The 22279-nt window shown below is 37.0% G+C and overlaps 1 protein-coding gene across 2 annotated transcripts in view; it reads right to left on the bottom strand.

Annotated features, from left to right (window-relative positions):
- The window catches only part of stk26 (serine/threonine protein kinase 26), a 30489-nt gene extending 8210 nt beyond the window's left edge, over window positions 1-22279 (bottom strand). For both annotated transcript variants that reach the window (XM_044341010.1, XM_044341011.1), the window contains exons 1-6: window positions 21937-22279; window positions 5235-5303; window positions 4958-5119; window positions 4518-4574; window positions 3935-4043; window positions 2527-2684 (exon numbers count right to left, since the gene is read on the bottom strand). In XM_044341010.1, coding sequence (XP_044196945.1) covers window positions 2527-2684; window positions 3935-4043; window positions 4518-4574; window positions 4958-5119; window positions 5235-5303; window positions 21937-21957 — 576 coding nt within the window. In that variant the 5' untranslated portion in view covers window positions 21958-22279. The remainder of the gene's footprint in view (window positions 1-2526; window positions 2685-3934; window positions 4044-4517; window positions 4575-4957; window positions 5120-5234; window positions 5304-21936) is intronic.

The following is a 22279-nucleotide window of genomic DNA, read 5'->3' as shown; positions in this document are numbered from 1 at the left end:
TCAACCCACGTTAAGAGTTAAAGTATACACACCCTTATGGATCTGCCAACACACCACACCACACCCCACACACACACACACACACACACACACACACACACACACACACACACACACACACACACACACACACACATTTCTCAGACATGTATTGAAACAAACAAAGAATGAACGCCGGTCAGCAGTCGTCACCTTATTATGTAATTTCATAAAAGACATTTTGTTGACTTTGTTAGCGGGTATCACATCCGATGATAAGTCTTTTAGTTGTGTGTGTGTGTGTGTGTGTGTGTGTGTGTGTGTGTGTGTGTGTGTGTTGATGGCAGCAGGTGCAGCTGTTTGGCTAATAGGCATTTCTGCTTGACGTCAAACATGCTAACAGAGGGAAAAGATTAGACGGAATCCCCCTTTAAATTACAACAACTGGACACTCTTTACATCATCGTTGAGGAAAACGGTTCGTTTAAAGTTACACGACTCGATTTAGCATCCAGTGTTTTTTCTCTATCGATATAAAGATATGATGCATGTGAGGCGGGGCTGAAGTTATTTCCATTATCAGTTCGTCTGACGTTTATTTACTGGATTAATCACTTAATATATTAATTAATACTGAAAAATGCCCTTTATTGTTTATCAGAAACCAAAGTGACGTCTTCAGATTCCTTGTTTTTTTATGACCAATATTTATATTATTGTCCTATATGACAAAGAAAAGCAGCAAATACTCACATTTAAGGAGCTAAAAGCAAAGAATGTTTGTCTTTTAGATTGAAAAGTAACTGAAATAATAAATTTATTATCAAAATAGTTGCAGATTAATTTTCTCCAAGCCGACAAATCAACTAACTGTTGCAGCTCTGTACTGAGTAAAGTATTTAAACAGAGCTGGAGCTAACTATTATTTCCATTAACAATTAATCAGTCTAATCTGATTATTTTCTCGATTATTGGACTAGTTGTTTGGTTTATATGATGTCAGAAGATGTTGAAAAATGTCCATCATTGTTTCCAAAAAGCTTGAGATGAAAATAATCACATTTGACAAGCTGGAACCAGAAAATTTTCAATTATTTTCTTAAAAAAATACTCAAAACGATGAATCAATTATCAAAATAGTTGCTGATTAAATTTGACACTTGACTAATTGATTAATCAGCTGATCGTTGCAGCTCTATAATTAGTTACAGAAAACAGCCAAAAAAAAATATCACCCGGATTCATTCAGACTTTTCTCATTTACAGTCCAGACAACAGGATGTAAGAGATGTTTCTATTAGATGCAAATAAAATCACTGTGGAAATAATGCAAACGAACTCAAAGCGAGACAACAACAAATCCACATGGCTTTGGTCGCTATGACGATATGCAAATACGGCACACAGTGTAGAAGCAACAGAGGAATCCCACAGCCATAAACTGTATGTTTGACCCAGATGAACTTTTAACAATCAATACATCTGAGAAATGAGATATTCACATACACCAAATCACTGACAATCTAATGAATGACAAAACAAGGTCTATATTTTACTACTAGTGTGTGTTTGAGGCACAAAGAGAACAATGAACGCTTTAACTTAGCAAAGTCAACAAGATATTTAACACTTCTGCCTGACAAGCCTAAAATATATGTGTACATGACAAATACCGTCCATTTTTGGAGGTTTTTCTCTAATTAATGAAACTCTGCCCAGTTGTTTTAAACTTGGAAATAAAGACAATAACAATTAAGTTATAAAAAAAACTACATATGAATGAATTAAGCCCTGAGCTCTTAGTTACGGTTGCTATGCCTGTCAACCTTTCTAATCCAGCACATGTACACAGTTTAAAAGCTTGTTAGCTTTGTTATTAGACGATAAAAACAATATTAATACCAGACTTAGTTCTTTTTGACATAACCTTGTTCAAATGTTATGTTTTAACATTTACATGACAAAGAGATTTAAAGATGAGCATGAATCTATAAGTTTTGGCTACGAAATCTCAGGTAAACTTTCCCCAAATCTGAAACAGAGCAGCTAACGTTAACCCTAAACTCAGATTTTAGTGGTTAGAAGCATCCGGGAGCAGTTTTACACCGGCTTTTCTAACATTATCTGTAACTTTGCGTAAGTTGGGATATCTCGACTTTGGTAATAGTGACGGATTACTACTGTCTGTACTTAGTTAGCAAGGTATGCTAACTTTAGCGGGATACTTTTAGCAGCTGAACACATAGTTTAATTAATCTTGTAAGCATGCCCTTGTATTTTTGGTTTTAGAAAGGGGATTAAAAAACAAAAAAAAACAACACATGACCCTCCAAATCCAAAGCCTGACAGGCCTGTCATGCCTAGTTACGGTTGCTAAGCTAAGATTGGACAATTAATGTTTTGAATGAGGGGTTTAGCAAACGGTCAATGTTTCTAAGAGCTGACGGCAAGACCGCTAACACACTTAAAAGCTATTTAGTTGCAATTTAAAGGAATGAAAGTGTTAAATGAAGGTCTGAGTGTAGTAAAATCACACAGGTATCTGACCTTAGAGTCGTAGGCAGACTGCTGGATGACTTCAGGAGCCATCCAGAATGGCGTTCCCACGAAGGTTTCCCGCTTGATCTGCGTGTCCGTAAGCTGACCGGCAACCCCGAAGTCCGCCAGCTTCACCTGACCGTGCTCCGACAGCAGGACGTTGGCAGCTAAAAGGAAATAATTGTTATCACTATTGATTCATGTGCTCATTTCTTTATATTTAAAGACATATCATGCACTTCAAGCAAATAAAGCATATGAACTTTCTGCAGGTGGAAACTGAAGACTTTAAAGCCCCTATGTGTAGATTTTTTTATGCAATTAAAGCATCTTTCAAGCTATTCTGATGGCGTAGGACATTATAAAACATCCTGTTGAAAACCGGTGCAGTCTGTGCTACTTTAAGCTCATTTATTGCGTGTGTCTTGGGTCAAATCTGCAGCCTGCCACAATGTCTTTTTCATTCTACCACCAGGAGGCGTCAAAGTCAGAAATTCTTCACATAGCAGCTGCTTTAAATGCGGGAATTTCAGCAGATTATCTTCTTATTTTCTAGGATATACAATGTTAAAAAACAGTGAAAAAATGGCAAATTGTCACATTTGAGATCAAATGTTTGGCATTTTTACTTGAAATGATTAATCCATTATCAAGATAGTAGCGGATAGAGCTGCAACGATTAGTCGATTAATCAATTAGTTGCCAAAAAATGTCCAATTTCAGTGGTTCCAGCCTATCAAATGTGAATATTTTCTGATTTCTATGATAGCAAACTGAATGTCTTTATGTTGTGGACTGTTGGTCGGGATAAAACAAGACATTTGAGGATGTCATCTCGGGTTTTGAGGAGCAGTGATCGACATTTTTCACCATTTTCTGACACTTTATAGACCAAAGAACTAATCGATTCGTGATGAAAATAATTGACAGGTTAAATCGATAATGAAAATAAAGTTGCATCCCTGATTTCACATTAAATTTCTTTCGCCTGACTAATCAATTAATTGCCCTAATGTTTGCAGCTCTATTTATTAGTCACAGGAAGTATTACTCAGTCTTTCATAACAGTGTCTGTCAGTGTCAAGTCTTAGGAAATTTACAAAAGTGCCTTCACCAAGTGGTGCTTTGGTTTTGGAAACTATAAACCTTTAACATAAAACCTGCCTTATAAACTGGAGGATGTGGGCATTTACCAGTCAGGGAGGGTCTCATGAAGGATGCTACTGAGTTGCATTGTGGGATGTGTAGTGTTTTTAGAGTTTGACCCACACAAGGGAATAAAAGTCAGGGTTCTGCTGTAGCACCTTTGTTAAAAATGGATCTTACAAATCCCCCAATTTTATGCAAGTGCCGTGCTAAATCACACAATCTAACCAGCAGGTATCAGGCACCCTGTACTGTTTAATCCCATTTGTACCTTTGATGTCTCTGTGGATCTTCTTCTCAGAGTGCAGGTAATCGAGCCCCTTCAGGATCTCCTTCAGCATGGTGGCAATCTGAGATTCGTCAAACGGACCTGCCCGCAGCTGCACACACACACAGACACACCAAATGATGACACACATACTGTATAAAACACTCGATGATATGCCCGAGGTGTTACATAAGAACTCAAACACGCCTTCAAGACAAGACTCAACAGAGAAAATGAGGCAAGAATGACTGAAAACTGATGGTACTGTAACGGTGGTATAAGATTACTCGTGTTATTCTTTACATTTAATTCATAACAGCTTTTAAATTTGTGCTTTATAGAACCACAACTTCCCTCACAACTATATAGTGAACCCAGATTTTTGATTTCTGTTTATTTATTTTGATTAAAATAAAAATATACCATGATTAAACTCCACAAAATGTACCACAATGATCAAGCCTTATTTCAAATGAAACACACTAAACTGTGAGATTAATTTTCCTTACAGTAGTAGCCACCAAACAAGTTATCCTAGATTTCACTCTTAGCAATAAATATGGTTAAAAACTGCTTTAACACTCACCAAGTCGAGCGCAGAACCTCCACCAAGATACTCCATGATGATCCATAGTTTACTGCCCTGAAAGAGAAAGAATAAGTCATTTAAGTCTGAAAGAAAAATATCTTTTAAGTCTGTTTCCTTTAAGACTTGATTTAAATGTGCTATAAATGATGAGTAATCTTAAAAAACCTTCATATAACTGTTGTTAACTTTGATGAAAGGAAAACAAAGAAATGAGAGGATGTGGAGACAATCAACATCTATCTCTGTTAGCGCTTCTCCAAATTATTCACTACATTTCCCATGAGCCCATTTCCTTCCAATCTACCCTCCCCGAACAGGATAAAAACCTTCATCTGTCACCAGAAAGTAAACATTTTAGCCCAGTTTTCCCTGGAAGAACAACCCCCTCTTCCTGTTTTTGTGCCGCAATCCAGTAAATTTCTCTCGACTTGTCTTACCTTCAGATAAGAGCCGTAGTACTTGGTGATGTACGGACTGTCGCACTGACTCAGAACTGTGATCTCCTGCTGGATGTCCTCGATCTCGTCTTCAGCCTCCTCCAGATCGATGGTCTTGATGGCGACGACGCTCTGAGTACGATTATCGATACCTTTAAACACCTGGGGGGGAAAAGATTAGAAAAGAGTCAAAAAACTGGGCAAAACTGGGACAAAAAAGATCAAAAATCAGTTTCTCAATGCAGTAAAAATCTACAGATTATCTACAAACACTCACCTCTCCAAAGGATCCTTTACCAATCCGATCCAATTTGGTGAACAACTCCTCCGGATCAATCTGAGAACTCTGAGAGGAGGAGACAAGAAGAAACAGTGTTCAAATTCATACAGTAATAAAAGTCTAAAAAGTAATATATAAAACATGTGAACTGAGCTTTTCATGACTTTGGGTATTCTGCATATACAGTTGTTTAAGCTTATAGCCTCATATTGCTTTTAGCTTTCAGATTTACATGATTTTTTTCTTTATCTATCAACTGTGTGTGTATCTGTTGATAAATAAAGTTGTATTGAATTGAACTGACTTGATTATTTAACTGATCAGTAACCTAAAAATCACACTTTACAAAAATAATAGTGGAAATTTGGGTAAATCCTGAATTACTGCATTGAAAGGATCTCCACAAAAGCTTAACAAAAGCAACAAACTATGTTTCCATCACATTCCCAGTGAGAGTTCGACTCTTATTTCCTCACTCGCGAGACTTTGCAACACAGCCATGTTGTCACCACAGAGTCACGTCGCACACACACACACACACACACGCTCGAAAAAAGCCATAAAACGCAGAAGGAAACAAGCATGACAGTTAAAGATAACAGGAACTGAACACACACAGCTGCCTGACCACACACGCACATACACACACTTATCTCTGCGGGCTTTCCACTGACTTACATTCATTTCCTAAACTCGACACTGTAACTGTTGCTGCGGTGGCTGTAAAACTCAAAAGGCAGCGGCTTTACAGGAATAAACCACCTTGAAGAGTTCATAAAAGTAATATTTTCCATTTTGTGCCATTAAATTAATATGTCACATTCAGGCTGACCACAAAAATAAGCATTTTATTGACATCTAAAAAGTGACTACTGGTGGTTTTAAGTATTTGGCACCAGAGAAAAGGCCACTAGGATCATTAAAATCAAATGGGTTCTTCCTCTGGGGAGCATGAATGTGTTCAGTAAATGTCAAGTTTCTTCTGTGCAAGTGGAAATTTTAGTCTTGTAGTAGCACCAGAGAAAAGTGAACAAGTCCTTGAAATCATGAGGGACCTCTAGGGACCAATTTCATGGAAAAGTTAAAGTTAGTTTTTGAAGTAAAGTTCCTTGTCATGAACCGAAAAAGACCAAAAGACGATCACATTGCACTCCTTGAGAGCCAAACAGCGGAAATTAAGGCCTGATAACACAAGAAAGTGGCATAACATCTGCACTTTTTCACAAAATAGCGATAGTAACTTGGTGACGCAGGAGCTACCTGCAGGGAAAGTTGGTGAATTACTGTAGTTGGTGAGCTAACAGCTAACAGCTAACAGCTAACACTATAGCTCTCAAAGCTTCTTGTATTTTCTCTGTGCTGTGATGTTTACAACCTCTGGCATTTTGTTCTCAAGATTGCTCATTATTTAATTCTATAAAGAGTATCTGAAGAGGGAACAAAAAAATGCTCCTCAAGCTCACGACCACACGAACTGTCAGCTTCGTTAGCAAGCTAGTTAGCTTACATTAGAGCTGCAACAGTGTTCAGTTGATCCCAAACCAGCTCGACGACCTTATCATGGCCTTATCATGATGTGAAGCCTACCATCTTGTTCTTTTTTTCTAAAAAGGTAGTATCTGGTATGTTTTGGATCATAAACTTGCTGAAGGATGAAACCCTGATCAACTAGACTACAGGATACTGGCATGGCCCTTTTGGTCCAGGTTGCCAGTCACTCTGGATCCAACAAAAGAGCCCCAGATCCATCACACTTCCTCCTCTGTGCTTTTCCACAAACAGACGATTTTGGAAGTAATCAACTAAAGTTGGACACCTGTTCAATTTTCAAGGCTTCATTTACTTCCATTGCTGAAGAAAAGCTATGAGTTGTTACTTATTACTACATGGAAAATACCTTTTTATAACTTTGAAATACCATTTAAGGTTATTCACTGGATAGAACTGCTTACATTTCAGTAAAAACTGGAAAATTTGGGGTGACCAGTAGGCTAGTGTAAATGTACTGGAGTATAAAACAAACAGAACACCTTTTAATGTCATGAGCATCATTTTCGAAATATAGAAAATAATATGAGATATGGCAGCTGATTTGAAAAAGAGAGACCTGGGACGACTGGCGACAACCAGGGCGGCAACTAATGATTATTTTCATTACTGATTAATCTGGCGGTTATTCTCTCAATTAATCTATAAGCTTGTTGGTTCATTAGATGTAATAAAATGATTAAAAATGTTGATTACTGTTTCCCAAAGTCCAAGATGTCAAACGTCCACAACCTAAAGATCTTCAGTTTACTATCATAGAAGGAATCAGAGAATTTGGAAATTTTCTTCTTTAAAAAAATGACTCAAAATGATTAATCAATAATCAAAATAGTTGGTGATTTAATAGTTAGCAACTAATCAATTAATCATTCCAGCTCTAGCAACAACCAACTAAGTTAGATAATCATCACAACTTCAGTTGCAAACACAAAATTACGAGCTAATAATAGACGTCCTCGGATCTAACGTCACCCGTCTGACACACACAAACACACATCTGTTTAGCAGCTCCCCTCCCTGTCAGCGTCAACTGTAGAGAGAGTTTCAGTGTTTAACGTAATGCCATCATGGCCTCAACAAGCACTTGTTATGCAAGTCAGAGTAACACACGCACACACACACTAACACACAAAAACAAACAGACACAGACAGACGATGTCACTAACATTTTGTTCATAAACTCCATGAATTGTTTGGAGAACATTTAACAAGCACACTAACAGGAGCGTACGACATCCCTATGATGCTGGTTGAGTTTCCACTCTGGGCTAAAAAAGGAAACAGTCACAACACACACACACATACGCACAAGTACACACACACACACACACACACACACACAGTGTGCCCACAATGTTGCCACACCCTGTCAGCAAATACAGTGGTTACTGTCTAATGATACTTTCAGCTTGGTGCAGTGAAACCAAGAGAAAACAGATTAGAACAAGTAAAGATCAGAGACACAATGAAGAGAATACAGAGATGAAATGTAGGGGAATCACAGAGCAACAACACAATAATACAGAAGCTTGACATGACAACGCTGGTATGACTACACATAATAATAAAAAACAACAACTTGTCGTGATGTGCGACTGAAGAAAAAATGTTTTAAAATACTATAAAATTTGCTTTCACAAGGTTTTATAGACAGCTGAGATCAGAGTACAACAGCTCAGAGAGTCTGGACCTTTTTAAACACACAGAGAGCAACATGATGCTAATTAAATGCTATAAACGAACAGGAGGCTAAACAGTAATATTAAATTTACCACTGAACTCAAATAAAAACTACAAAGAAAAGGCGAAGTACAGCTACAGTTAAAATCTATAATCTGCACTCAAACCCAAATCCTAGACACCTCATAACTTTACATTATTTATATATTTGTATTGTAACTATACTCTGCTTTCCTTTATATTTATTTGATTTTCATATTTATATGTTGTGTTCATGTGCTTTGTGTTGTCTTCCTGTGTTAAACTGCTGCACAAACAACTGCACCTTTGGGATATAAATAAAGTAATTGATTCATTGATCTATTTAGCCAAAACCAGCAGTATCTGGTGCCAGTATATCAATAACTTTCACTAAAATAAGACATTATCACAGTACACGTCTATTTAAAACATATAGCGAGAGACTAAATGATCCTACAGCAAAACAACAAAAAAAACTCTGAGGAGAAACGCTAGAAAATTCATTGAAAAATCAAAATATTGAACAAAAAATAAATAAAAATAACGTTTTGCTGAAGTTGAAAAGTTGGTGTATCAAGAAAAGAGACAAATAATGTTCCATATAAATAACGTTGTCATATTTTCATCATGTTTTCCACCCTTTGAGGTTCGACTGCCGCTCTTTTATTATGGTCACCTCGTCTCGCCCTCTTCCTCTGCGATCGATTAATGGTATCACACTGGAAAATCAACGCTACCAGCTGTTGATTCCGATGCACCAAACTCTTAATATCTACAAAACGGTTTGTCAGTGGAAACACGCAGTTTAATAATTCTCATTTTCTTTCACCCTTTTTCTGGAAATTTGGTTAAAATTTCCACTTGAAAAGGAAACTTGAGACAAACCTCCTCTCAGAACAGTGTGTGTGTGTGTGTGTGTTTGACATATTGCTTATATGTTAGATATCACTTATTATCTCCTGACAGCTTTTTTACAACTCTTAATGACACTACAGCTTACTGAACGTCTTTATCATTCCTATTAGCCCACATAATCTGGTGACATCAGGCTATTGCCAGCACAGCTCCGCCTTGTCAACCACAGCAGAGGTCCAGTCAGACGCAGTTATTTAAATGACCTGCGAGGGTGTGCGTGGCCTTGAACATCTTTATGGTTCACTATTTTTGTTCACGTAATGTTTATTAGTAGCAAACACAACTTGCTATTGTCTTGTTTCCGTCTGTTTCATAATTACGGCTGAAACAATTAATCATTGACAGAAAATTTGCTGCCAACAATTATGATGACAGATTTAAAAGTTTAAGTCATTTATCACTAATTATGGACTAAAAATTTAACTCTTTAATCAAAAAAATAAACAACAAATTAAGCAAAAAATCAAAAGAATTATTAGTTGCAGCCATAATTGTAATATGAAAGGACATAAAACCAACTAAAACTGAAATTCTGTCTAAATATAGTAACATTAAAAAGTATGGAAATTATGACTCAAGTCAAGCAGTAGATTTGCAAAGAAGAAGATAACAAAACATTACACAGCAAAGCATTCTGTGTCGTCTTTTGGACACATTTTCATACTCAGTGCTGTAGACATAATGGCGCAGTATTGTGATTTGTGTTTTTATAATGAATCACAAAAGTTCAAATCTCAAAATGATGCAATATCAATACTTAGTCCCTACATTAAAGGAGCACAGCCACTAAAAAAAAATCTACTTATGATTTCCTTCTATTTCTTCTTTATGTGTGTGCGTTTGTCATCCAAGTAAAGATTTTAATACTTATGTCCATAACACAGTCACAGTTTTTAAATTCGACTTCAGCTTTGACTCTTCAATGACTATCAATGATGCAACTACTATTTGCAGTTCAACATGTGCAAATATTCTGGACATTGTGGCTCCCTTAAGAGCTAGAAAACCCAAAACCACACCTCAGCGCTGGCTAACCAATGAGGTCAGATCTCTAAAGCAGTTATGGCGTAGGACTGAATAAAGATGGACGAGTTCTAGACAGCCTGTAGACTTGGAGACTTTGAGAGTTTTGTTTGTCTTCTTTGAGGTTTAATGAAGACCTTTAATCAATCAGTGAAAACAGCCAGAGAGAAATATTATAATGACCTCATTAATAAGCATAGATCAAACCCCAAGTTCCTCTTCAACGTTGTAAGTCACACATCAAGTCCACTCCCTGCTGTTGAACCATCTGTTGATAAATGTGAACAGTTTCGATCTTTTTTCTCTGACAAAATCAAAAACATTAGAAACAATATTTCATTTGTTTGCCAGACTGTCACTGAACCCTCTCTTCCTTGCACCAACTGTACCTTAACTTCCTTTGATAAACTAACAACTGAACATGTAACTGAGACTGTTACCAAAATGAAGAAGTCCACCTGCTCTCTTGATATCATTCCTACAGATTTCCTTAAAGAAACCCTTGTCATAACTTGTCCATTTCTGGTGGATTTATTAATTTGTTATTATATAACTCCTCACTTTCATCTGACCTTGTTCCTGGTTGTTTTAAATCAGCAGTGGTACAACCTCTCCTTAAAAAAAACACACTAGACCCAGTACATTTCCGGCCAATCTCAAAACTGCCGTTCCTTGCAAAGGTCAGTAGAACATATCATTTCCTTCATGAATGGTAATGGTCTCTTTGAGAAATTTCGGTCAAGTTTTAGGGCAGGTCAAGAAACTGTACTCCTTAGGGTTTTAAAAGATCTTAGCAGCTGACTGTGGTCAACATACTGTTTTACTCCTGTGTATCCATCTGTGGCTTTTGACACTGTTGATCATAATACTTTAATTGAACGTTTTAAAAATTGAATGGTCACTTCAGGTTTGGTTTTAGATTGGTTCAATTCTTATCCTTCAGAGAGGTCGTTCTGTGTGGAAACTGGGAGTTATCAATCAGCTTCAGTGCCGCTAAAATATGGAGTTCCACAGGGATTTGTTCTCAGCCCCTTACTATTTTCCATTTACATGCTACAACTTGGTCATATTATTAAGAAACACAGTGTTAGTTACCATTTCTATGCCAATGATACACCGTTATATCTCTCCTTTGACAGAATGACACCAATCAATTAAACAACCTCCACACGTGCACTGCCGAAATCCTAGATTATTATCATAGGTCCAGATTCATCACAGAATTTCATTTCCTCCCATCTTGGTCCCCTCTCATCACACATTACTAACTCTTGCATAAACCTCAGTATTAGCTTTGATAACTACCTCAACTTCAACCAGCATATTAATTCTGTTGTCCAATCATGTTTTATCCAACTCAGAAAAAAAAAATCAGGTCTTTTATAAAAATCAGGTCTTTTTATCTGTCAGGAACTTCAAAACAGTAATTCATACATTCATTTCATCCCGGTTAGATTACTGCAATACACTCTTCTCATGCCTTCCCCAACAACACCTAAATAAACTTCAGCTTATTCAAAATGTCACAATCAGACTCATCTGACTCACATCACACTGCATATTTGTAGAGCAAAAATCTTTTATCTAAGTTCTCAGGATAACTCAAGAGAAGCACTTTTTCTCCAAAAATGATTCTAAATCCTTCAGTGGTTGAAATTCTTGAGAGTTTTTGGAGTTAACAGCATAAACACCAAAACACATAAACATGAAATAAGTAAACACAACAGACTGTACTTGGAAGAGAGATTATATAAACTTGAGAGGTTATACTTTGACCTGAAAGAAGGAAGTTAAATATTCAATGCTGGCTTAACCATTACAGACCATGTGAGCTGTTTTGTTGACATAGATAAATTCTGTATTTCTACACAGAAACGTAACACAAGACCGTCATCTCTCACAGTTAAAAAACAGTTTCAGTTAATGCTTCACTGTAGGTTAAATAATGTTTAAAAAACTGTCTGGGAACACGCAGTCTGGGAATTTTAATTTTAGCTTATCAGTTACAGCCATTCAAGGAAAATTACATGAATGCAAATAAACTGACTTTCTAGCTTTTAAAAAGGTGTTTCATGTTAATGTTTAACCAAAGCCACAATGTCAAGAGTGTGCTTTGATCATGTTGCTCATTCTGATAAATCCTTGGCAGTTTGGCCGCAAAAGTCCCAGTTCTAATTCCTCTGCCTTTAAGGAAGTCCACTGGAAAATCATTACTTAAATACACATCATGTGTGAAGCTGAGAACTCCCTGAGAAAGCTTTTTTGGAGTTTCTTCACTGTACATCCATTAACCTGAACAAATTGTTGGATAGCTAATCCAACTGGATGAAGAGTCTGAGCCATGCCAGTGTGCTGCTTAGTACATAATGGATAGGGGTGTAATGGTACGTGTATTCATCCCGAACCGTCACGGTATGGATGTTACGGTTCGGTGCGTGCAGTCGTGCAAAGAGTGACCCAAACAATTACTGTCAAAATAGTTTAATAATCCACTTAGTCCAAAGTGCAGAACAATAATTCTAGAGTACGTTTTGGCAGTGCATCACTTAGCTATAGCATGCTAATGGTTGTACGCTAGCTGGCTTAGCCAAGGTAGCCTGGTTACCCTGTAGTGTCGCTGCCATCAGATTGACAAACGAGAGACCTGTAACATTGGCGGAGTGCAACACTATTATTAAAATATGCTCCGTTATCTCCATAGTGAAATGACACAATTTCTCGCTGTCCCACTCTCACCTCTCCGTGATGGTCGGCTTCTCACTTGAAGCCGTTCAGAACAACGATCAAAACATTTGATTTCTGACTAGGTCAGACGGCATGTCATAAGAACCAGTTCTGAGAGAGAAAAATTTAGTTAAAGTATTGCAGTAAAAGTAGTGGTTTGGTCCCTCTGACTGATATATTATTATATATGACATCATTAGATTATTAATAGTGAAGCATCAGTGTTAGAGCAGCATGATACTGTCGTAGCTGCTGGAGGTGGAGCTAGTTTCGACTACTTTATTTACAGTTAGACCATAAAATGAGCATACAACAGCTATCAGCAGGTGTCCTGACTCCTTGCAGGAAACAGAAAGGTTGCTTTCTTTTTCCACTGAAGCCTACTAAAATGTTTGAGAAATAGTTTCCACTGAAGCACAAATAAACTGCCTGAGCAACAGTTTCGCTCAATGAGCTATTATTGGATGTTAGCATTTTCCAAAATAAAAGACTAAAATGTGATTTTCTACCTTTCTTTTTTTCCCTGCTTTACCAAAATCGTACAGAATTGTGACCACAAAACCGAGGTACATACCGAACCGTGAATTTTGTCTACAGTTGTGTACCCTAATTGTAAAGGTGCAAAGGTGGGGAAGTCAGCATCAGGTGGCGGAGATGCTGTGGTAAACTTAGATTTCATCTGTGCTGGCAGACAGAAAACATGACCTCTTCCATTTGGATTCAGCCACGTCACTTTTTTTGAACTGATAATCATGCAAAGATATTCTAGTAGAGCCCAAGATTAAAAATATAGACCTGGACATGTGCATGATCCGTCCCCTTTAAACGTTCAGGTTACTTGTTTGGCAACTCGACTTATATAAATAGTCACACTTTCTGTAAAAAAATACCTTTTTTAACTTTCAGAAGGTAGGTCAATTTTTCCATCCAGTAACTTTCCTGAACAATTTCAAGCCACAAGCAAAATCTTTGTCAAGTCTGTGTACTCTGTGTATAGTGTCATCAATGTTCCCAACATACGTTACAGCACATTTTATATGACGTTAGACTAAGCTTAAACAAAGACAGAAGATTTAAATATTACAGAGGAGGAACAAGAATTAACAGCAGTAAATGGACGCACACCTGAGTTTTACAGCTGTACTGTAGGTTAAATGGTGATAAGGGTAACACTGGTGATAAGAGGTGGATTGAGGTCAAAGCTGCGTAGATAGAAAGAACAAAGAGAGAGGCAGAGCTGGGTTTTAGAGGTCGGTGAACTCTGCCTGGTCCGTCAAACATGCAAACATTCAGCGGCCCAGGAAAACTTGGACAAGGCTATGGAAACAGTGTGTGTGAGGGACTAAGTGAGAAGCAGAGTAAGAGAGAGAGAGAGAGAGAGAGCGAGAGATCCATGTTTTTACTAACAAGTGGTGTCCAAATATCCAAACAAAAAAGCTGTATGAGTGTCTATGTATTATAGGTCAAAGGTCACAGCTGCTGGAGGAGGAAGTACAAACCCAGCATTCTCAAAAATGACCTTTGGAGAGACGCATCATGTGAAAATCTCGCCACGCTTTCGTATATTTCCTGTTTCTTTTAAACTAAACTCAAAAAACATGATTTGTTGAGTCATCCAACAAGTTTTCCAAACACACTGAAGGACATTAAAACTGGTTGATTTTTAAAAAGATAAACTCTTCAAACATAGCCGCAATATTTTATCGTTACTAGTGCTAATACCTGAGTTTCTGTACCTATTCCAAAAAAAATCTTTCAACACCTTAATTTACCTGAACATACAAAACACACCTGATTGGCTACTTACATGTTTACACACAGCGGTTAAAATGTAAATACACCCTGAGGCTTTATGCCAAGTAATTGCGTCAATTGATAATGATGACTGTCGTAACAATGGTGATAATGGTTGTTGTTGTTGTTGTATTTTAATTGTACACTTTGTACACTCACCGTTACAATATACTGTATGTAACTGTCTTGTGTGTCATTGGTACGTTTTTTTATGATTATCATTTCGACATGATCTTATTTTTATTCATTACTTCCTTATTTGGAGGGAGGATTATGACTCACATCAAAAAATTGGACAGTGAAGGAACCAAGAAATCCTGCAAACTTTGGATCACTTGTACTGAATGTAATTTATTAGTAAATTCAGTTATTTAGAAAATTAAGTGAGTGAGTGGAAAAATAATGATAAAAGGGGTTAGGGTTAACCCCTAGGTAACCCTAACCATAACCCTAACCTAAATAAATAAAACATTAAAGAGAGATATACCGTACAGTACAGTATATGCCAACCATTACAATGCAACTATTTCTAATATGCTAGAAAACACATGCTGAAATGAGAAATATAACAGGAACTATCTTAGTACTAAAAAAGTACCAAGTAAACAGATTAAGAATCTGGCTGAGTCAATGCTGATGTTTAAGATTTTGATACGTGATACAACAGATACATTTTGGTCAGTTCTCAAAAATACTCTGCCACCCTAATCTGGAAAACTTGCTAAGTGGTTTCCAAAGTCGCTATGAGAACCAAAACAGCTACACAATGAGCTACAAAGCTCTGTAACGCCGAGGGGAGCCACAGAGTCGCTGATAATTCTCTGTAGGTTCATCTTTATAAACATGAAATATTCAGCTCACAGTTTTCTTTGGATATTTTAGGTTCCTGTTATGATCTGAGGGTTTGACAAAAAGACAACAATCCCCTATAGACCTGAAAATAACCTCATACATCTTCCCTCTTAAATAAACAATAAAACATATGTAAACAAAACCAGTGTTCTGCTATGATTCACACCACAGAAAAACTGACTCACCAACCACAGCTAAAACTGAAGAGTGGTTGGTTGGTGGTTGCAGCTAATTAATAATCTCGCCCAGATACACACATGCAAGCGAAGCGTCTCTTTTAAGTTTCAGTCTGGAGGAGGCTGTGATTATATCAGGACGGGAGGCCTGACTGTGAGAACTGGCTCTCTGAAAAAGGTGCAGCCATAGAAAAATTACAGAGAGCAGAAGAAGAAGGACACTCCCTGGTGTTTGAACAGGGCCACCTCTCTGTCGACACGCCTGCAGATGGTTTCCACTCCGCTAAACTGTGTCCCGTACCTGTTCACATCATCAGAGTGATTCACGGCAGGAAGGTTCACAGCACAAGTGTGCAGGAAAGTTCAGCTGAAACTTAAAGAGCTGATCTCCTGAAGAACTTTAAGTTGACAAGAAAAACAGGAAGTCTTATTTTCTGTTTTTGTACATCAAGAATTGCAGCTTTTAGCACTTCAGCACTGACGCTTAAGGAAGTGAAGTTTAAAATCAAGATTCTCTGCTGTATTAAAGTTATTTTTTTTTAGCTTTCCACTCATGAAATGCCATTGAACGTCTTAACTTGGACAGAGACGAATATGACAAGGCTTTAATGGTCTTTGTCTTGATGTTGTTGTCTTCGTCAGAGAGGAAATAATAAACCTGACATAGCGCCAAACTAACAATCATTTGATAAGGTATCGTTATAAACGTGTGAATCACTCAAAGGATTTCCCTTAAAAACAATCAGCACGTCATCCATCAATTAAACAATAAAAAAATCGTATAAAATCGGCATCATATCAGTTGTAAACGACGCTGACACGGATTTTAATCGAGAGACTCAGAGGAGCAGCTGACTGAGTTTCACAACGACAAGTTCAGTTTCATTATCATTGATAAAAACATCGCATTTTTGTTTCGTTGCTTCTAAACAGTGTTTGTGTTGTTGTAGATAAAGAAAACTAAAAATAAAACAAATATCTCTGAAATGACAGTTCTGTATGAAGTAAAACGGCTTATATTTATGACCACATAGCCAAAAACCAAAGATATTAATTTAACATCATATAAATCAATTAAAAACAAAGGGCAAATCCTACTTTTTGAGAAGCTATGGTTTAAATATGGGGGATAACAAGGCATATTTTTAGGCAGTCTCTCCTGAAAGTGACTGAAATGTTTGTGTCAAGAATGTAAAAAAAAAAAAAAAGAAAGAAAGAAAGAAAGAAAGCTTGAGAGAGAAGCTCAAACCCTTCCTCCTTTCTCACCACTGCACAGCTGGCCAATGACGGTGTGAAATGGGTGCTCCTGAAAGTGGGTGTTGCCGTTCTGAAAGTTACTGCACAGCTCCACGAATGTTCAATGTCAAAGATACTGAGTTGAAGTGTTGACGTTTCATTTTTCTCTTTGTAAAAGTTTGTGTATATCTACTTTCTGAAGATCTTTCCAGCTCTCTATTTATATTCTGAGGCTTTACTGGAATTTTTGCATGATTTACAGTCCCAAAAAACTCCTTATTTATCTTGTACTGACCCTTTGTGCAGCCCCTCAGTTCAGCCTGTCTAATTTTCCTAAAAAAAAAACAATGTACAGACTCATACTAAAAATAATCGCTCTTAGTCATCACTTGTGACCCACTAGAAGTGTGTGACGCTGTATTTATCTGCCTGTATTTTCTTATTATGTTGTTCAGGATGCTTCTGGGCGTCAACAGACCTCTCTCAGACATGCTGCTCTCTCAGGATCAAATTAGTCACCAGAGGACAACTGAACAACTAAACAATAACGACACTGATCACTGAAGTGTGTTAAATTCTTCTGACATAAGTGAAAGTAGTCTGTATTTCAGGCTAGGCCGGCCGCCTCCTCCTCCGCTATAATACGCTGTGGGAATCCCTGAAAGAGTTGATACAAAGACATGTGCCCGAGGCAGCAAATGTTACAGCTGAACAATTAACTTATTATTCGAAACAGACTGTAAAAGCATTGTAAATAATGGAGTCAGCTGTCGAACTTACGTAATAGCGGTTCTATTCCGAAAATACTTGAAGCTTAATTATCTGCTTTATGTATTTTTTTTTTTTTTTTTTTTGCTAACAGGGTGTGAAAACCAGTATAAAGTGTCCGTGATAAGCTGCTAACCCACAAAAACATCAGCTGTCTGCTGCTGGTTGAGCTTTAGGAAAGATTTTCTAAGTACTGGGATTTCACAACAGCACATCCATTGATATGAGGAAGGAAAAACTGAGGCGGTTCAGAGGTCTAAAGGTACGTGTGTGTGTAACTGTGACGTCCTGGAGTCCACAGAGCTCTTCTGTCTCCAGATGCACAAATTAATACAACTAGGCAGACGTTATGTAACTGGACGGTAACTTGAAAGAGCATAAGGGTTTTCATTAAGGCATTAACAGCACTAAGGCTGCAATTATTTTATAATCTAACAGACTGTGTTAGATTGACTGATTAGTGTACAGATTTTTAAAAAAATCTACAGCTGAAACAATTATTTTCATTAGTTAAGGGTAAATAGCAGAAAACAAAAAAGTGATGCCATCAAATCTCTTTGTATTGTTGGACCAACAGTCTGAAAGCAAATTTGCCATCATATAAGACCAAAAAAGCTGCAAATACTTGCAGTTGAGATGCTGGAAGGGCAAATGTATTAGTAATCAGTTGCTTATTACACATCCACCTGATGAATTAAAGTCCAAAATTCACTCTCTTTTAGCTCTGTTTTTGGTCTCCACCAGCTCTTAAGGGAAATATCTGGCTCTTTAGCTGCTAAATGCTCTGCTATGTTCACCAGCTAATCTACAGCTAACTGTTTTATAGCCTTTTTATGCAGGACAGGTAGTGTACAGTGGGTGTTTAAAGCATTTTCAATGAAACAGCTGCCTGTTGCTGTAAAGTTGTGGGCTATAAAAACCAAAACAATGAGCTGAAAGATGCTAAAACGCTGCATAAAGCTGACAGAAGCAATCGCTCTCACTTTACAAGTCATCATTTGATTTATTGTTGATGTTGCAAGTAATGATTATTTTCATTATCAATTAATCTGTGGATTATTTTCTCAATTAATCGATTAGTCATTCTATAAAATAGTGAAAAATGTCAATCACCGTTTCCTAAAGCCCAAGATGAAACCTAAAATGTCTTTTTTTGACCCGACCAACAGTCTACAACTCAAAGATATTCATCTTACTATCATAGACGACTATTGAAACAAGGAAATATTCACATTTAAGAAGCTGAAACGAGAGAAGCTGAGTATAGTTTAATAAACAATGACTCAAAACACTTCATTGATTATCAAAATAGTTGGTAATTTTTTGACTAATGGATTGAGTAATCATTGCAGCTTTAAATTACCAGAGAATATTTAGACCAACAGACAAATAGTTGAAAATATCTATTTGATTTATAACTGAATGAAAAAACTAACTGCTAAAATATATTTTTAAATTATCTTGTAAGTTTATGTGGCGGTTAGACAAAAGAGATTTGTTTATTGTTGAAACCGTCGGGTGATTTGTACATCAACATTCCTGTCTGTCATTGTTTGTTTGCTTATGCTCCAATGCACAATCACCAATAAATTGTTCAAACTACAAAAAAAACAACTAAACTAACAACTAATGATTTAAATGATTGATATTTTTGCTGGAAAAATCATCTCAAATATAAAACTTCTGTCAATCCATAAATCAAATTGCGTCTGCGTTACACAACAACATCCCACTACGCATCATCAATCTTCTTGGCAGCTACGACACATATTCCTGTCAGCCGTTGTGTTGGAGCAGCTGCTGCCGTGTGTCAGGTGCGTGTTGTCTTAAACAGCTCGTGACACCACTTCCGCCCCCGCCCACCTGGGGACGGGAGAGCAGGCAGAGCGAACAAGCGAACGAGTGAGCGAGCTGACAGCCAGGCAGCCTACAGGTCCCACAGGTAGACACACCTGAGAGCCGGACAAACAGGAGGCAGAATGGAGGCTTATTACTCACCTTACACACCTTTTCAAGTGGCAGTGACACAGTTTATCTACTGGTTTACCTTCAATGATCCATGACAAATACAATCCTATAATATATTTTATGGGTTATCATATAAATGGTGTTAAATCAGGTGTTTGGAACAGAATAAAAGACATTAAAACAATGTAAAGCCACTATCAAGCGACACAGACACAATACTAGAGCTGGAACAAATGGTAGATTGCAACTTTTTTCATTATAAATTTATAATTTGAGTCATTTTCTGAGCAAAAATTACTAAACTATTATGGTTCCAGCTTCTCCAATGTGAGGATTTGCTGCTTTTCTCTGTTTTATATAATTATAAACTAAATATCTAGAGTTTTTGGATTAGTTGTTGGACATTACATTTTCTAATGTGTCATAGACCAAACAGTTAACTGAAAAATGAAGATGATCCTTACTTGTAGCCCTAAACAATATATGTTACCATAACAGTGTCTCTATGACACTATTATGGTAACATATATTGCAGACACACATTGGTCCCTGTGTGTATAGTCCTATTATAGCCCACATCATAAAGCAGATAACGACACTGAGCTAATAATATGTTTCATATGAATTAACAGACACACTGAGTCATTGAGGGGAATATGCTGTTACATGAATATTCAAATGACACAAAAAGTCACACAGAAAAGGCCGTTTTGGGGATACTATAAGCACCCCAAAGTGCTAAAAGGTGACTGTAAGGTTATTTAAACTCAGTATAGAGTACCAAAGTCACATTATAGTGACATCATGGGAGATTTAAATAGGTAAGGCCACAATAAACTCATTAATGAGTACCACTATCACAATAGAAGTCATTACATGTATACTAAAGGGAAATCATAAGAGATATAAACTCCATCAGGTCACTATAAATTCAAATTAGAGCACTAAAGTCTCTTTATAAGTGACTATTGGAATATTTTTAGGACGTCTTGAGATAAATAAACACCACATCAACTACAGAGTACAAAAGTCATATTATAGTGACATCATGAGAGATTTAAATGCCTACGGCCACAATAAACTCAATAAAGAGCACCAGCATCACAATAGAAGTCATTATAAGTATCTTAAAGGGATATCATGACAAATATAAACTCCACTGAGGTCACTACAAATTCAATTTAGAATAGCAAAGTCACTTTATAAGTCACTATAAGAATATTTTAACACCATATGATCACTATTAACTCAATATGGAGTACCAAAGTCACATTATAAGCCAACAGGAGTATTACAGGGACATCCTATGCAGTATAAACACCATAATAACTCAGTTTAGAGTATCAAAGTTTCATTTTAAGACTCTACAGGAATATTATAAGAACATATTGAGAGACGTAAGCACCATGTTAACTCAATATGGAGTACCAAAGTCACATTATAAGCCAATAGGAGGCTTGTAGGGACATCCAATGAGATATAAACACCATAAGATGTGTGTAAACTCAGTTAAGAGTACCAAAGTTTCATTATAAGTCTCTATAGAAATAATATAACGATATATTAAAAGATTTTAACAACATAATGTCACTATTAACTCAATACGGAGAAGCAAAGACACACGTTACAAGTCACTGAAGGAGCATTTTAATGATATTATGTGTCATAATTTCACTATAAACTCAATACAGAGCACCACAGGGACACTAAAGTCACTTTATTATGACATGTTTACGCTGCTTTAGCAACGTTACACAGACTTTTCTTCAAACTGGGTGCGGAGACCGAAGGCGGATCATTGAATTAAGTGTTCCTGGATGTTTTTTAGATCACATAAACACCGGCTAATGTGATTAAAATATATAGAAAATGGCCTGTTGTTGGACGATGCCGCCTCCACTGTTGATAAACTGGTTTAGTTTGCTCGTATGGACGCTTAAAAAACACCAAACAAAGCGTCAAACAGTCACCACCGCGTCCACCTTTACACTTACCTGCATACCAGGAACTTCCATGGTTACTTCGAAGTATGAACGCCCTTTTCCTCCTCCAGGTTTGTCTGTTTTCTTCTTCTTCTTCTTTGAGTCTAGCTTTCTTTTAATTCCTCTTTGAGCTTCACCTCCACAAGAACAACAACAACAACAAGGGGAGAAAAAAAAAACAACAAAACTTCCCCCCCTTCAAAAAAAAGCAGGTAGAAAATGTAAGAAATGGAGAAATGTATCCGATAGAAAAGGCGGTTTGTTTGCAGACAGCAGCTGCTGAAAAGAAATGAACAAACTACAAAACACACACACACACACACACGTCCTGCTGTGAGAGTCTGCAGCAAAAAAA

The sequence above is a fragment of the Thunnus albacares genome, chromosome 22 (assembly GCF_914725855.1).
Source record: "Thunnus albacares chromosome 22, fThuAlb1.1, whole genome shotgun sequence".
In the NCBI taxonomy this organism is placed as follows: domain Eukaryota; kingdom Metazoa; phylum Chordata; class Actinopteri; order Scombriformes; family Scombridae; genus Thunnus; species Thunnus albacares.
Note: the sequence above shows the minus strand (reverse complement) of the source record. Positions and strands in the feature narration are given on the sequence as shown.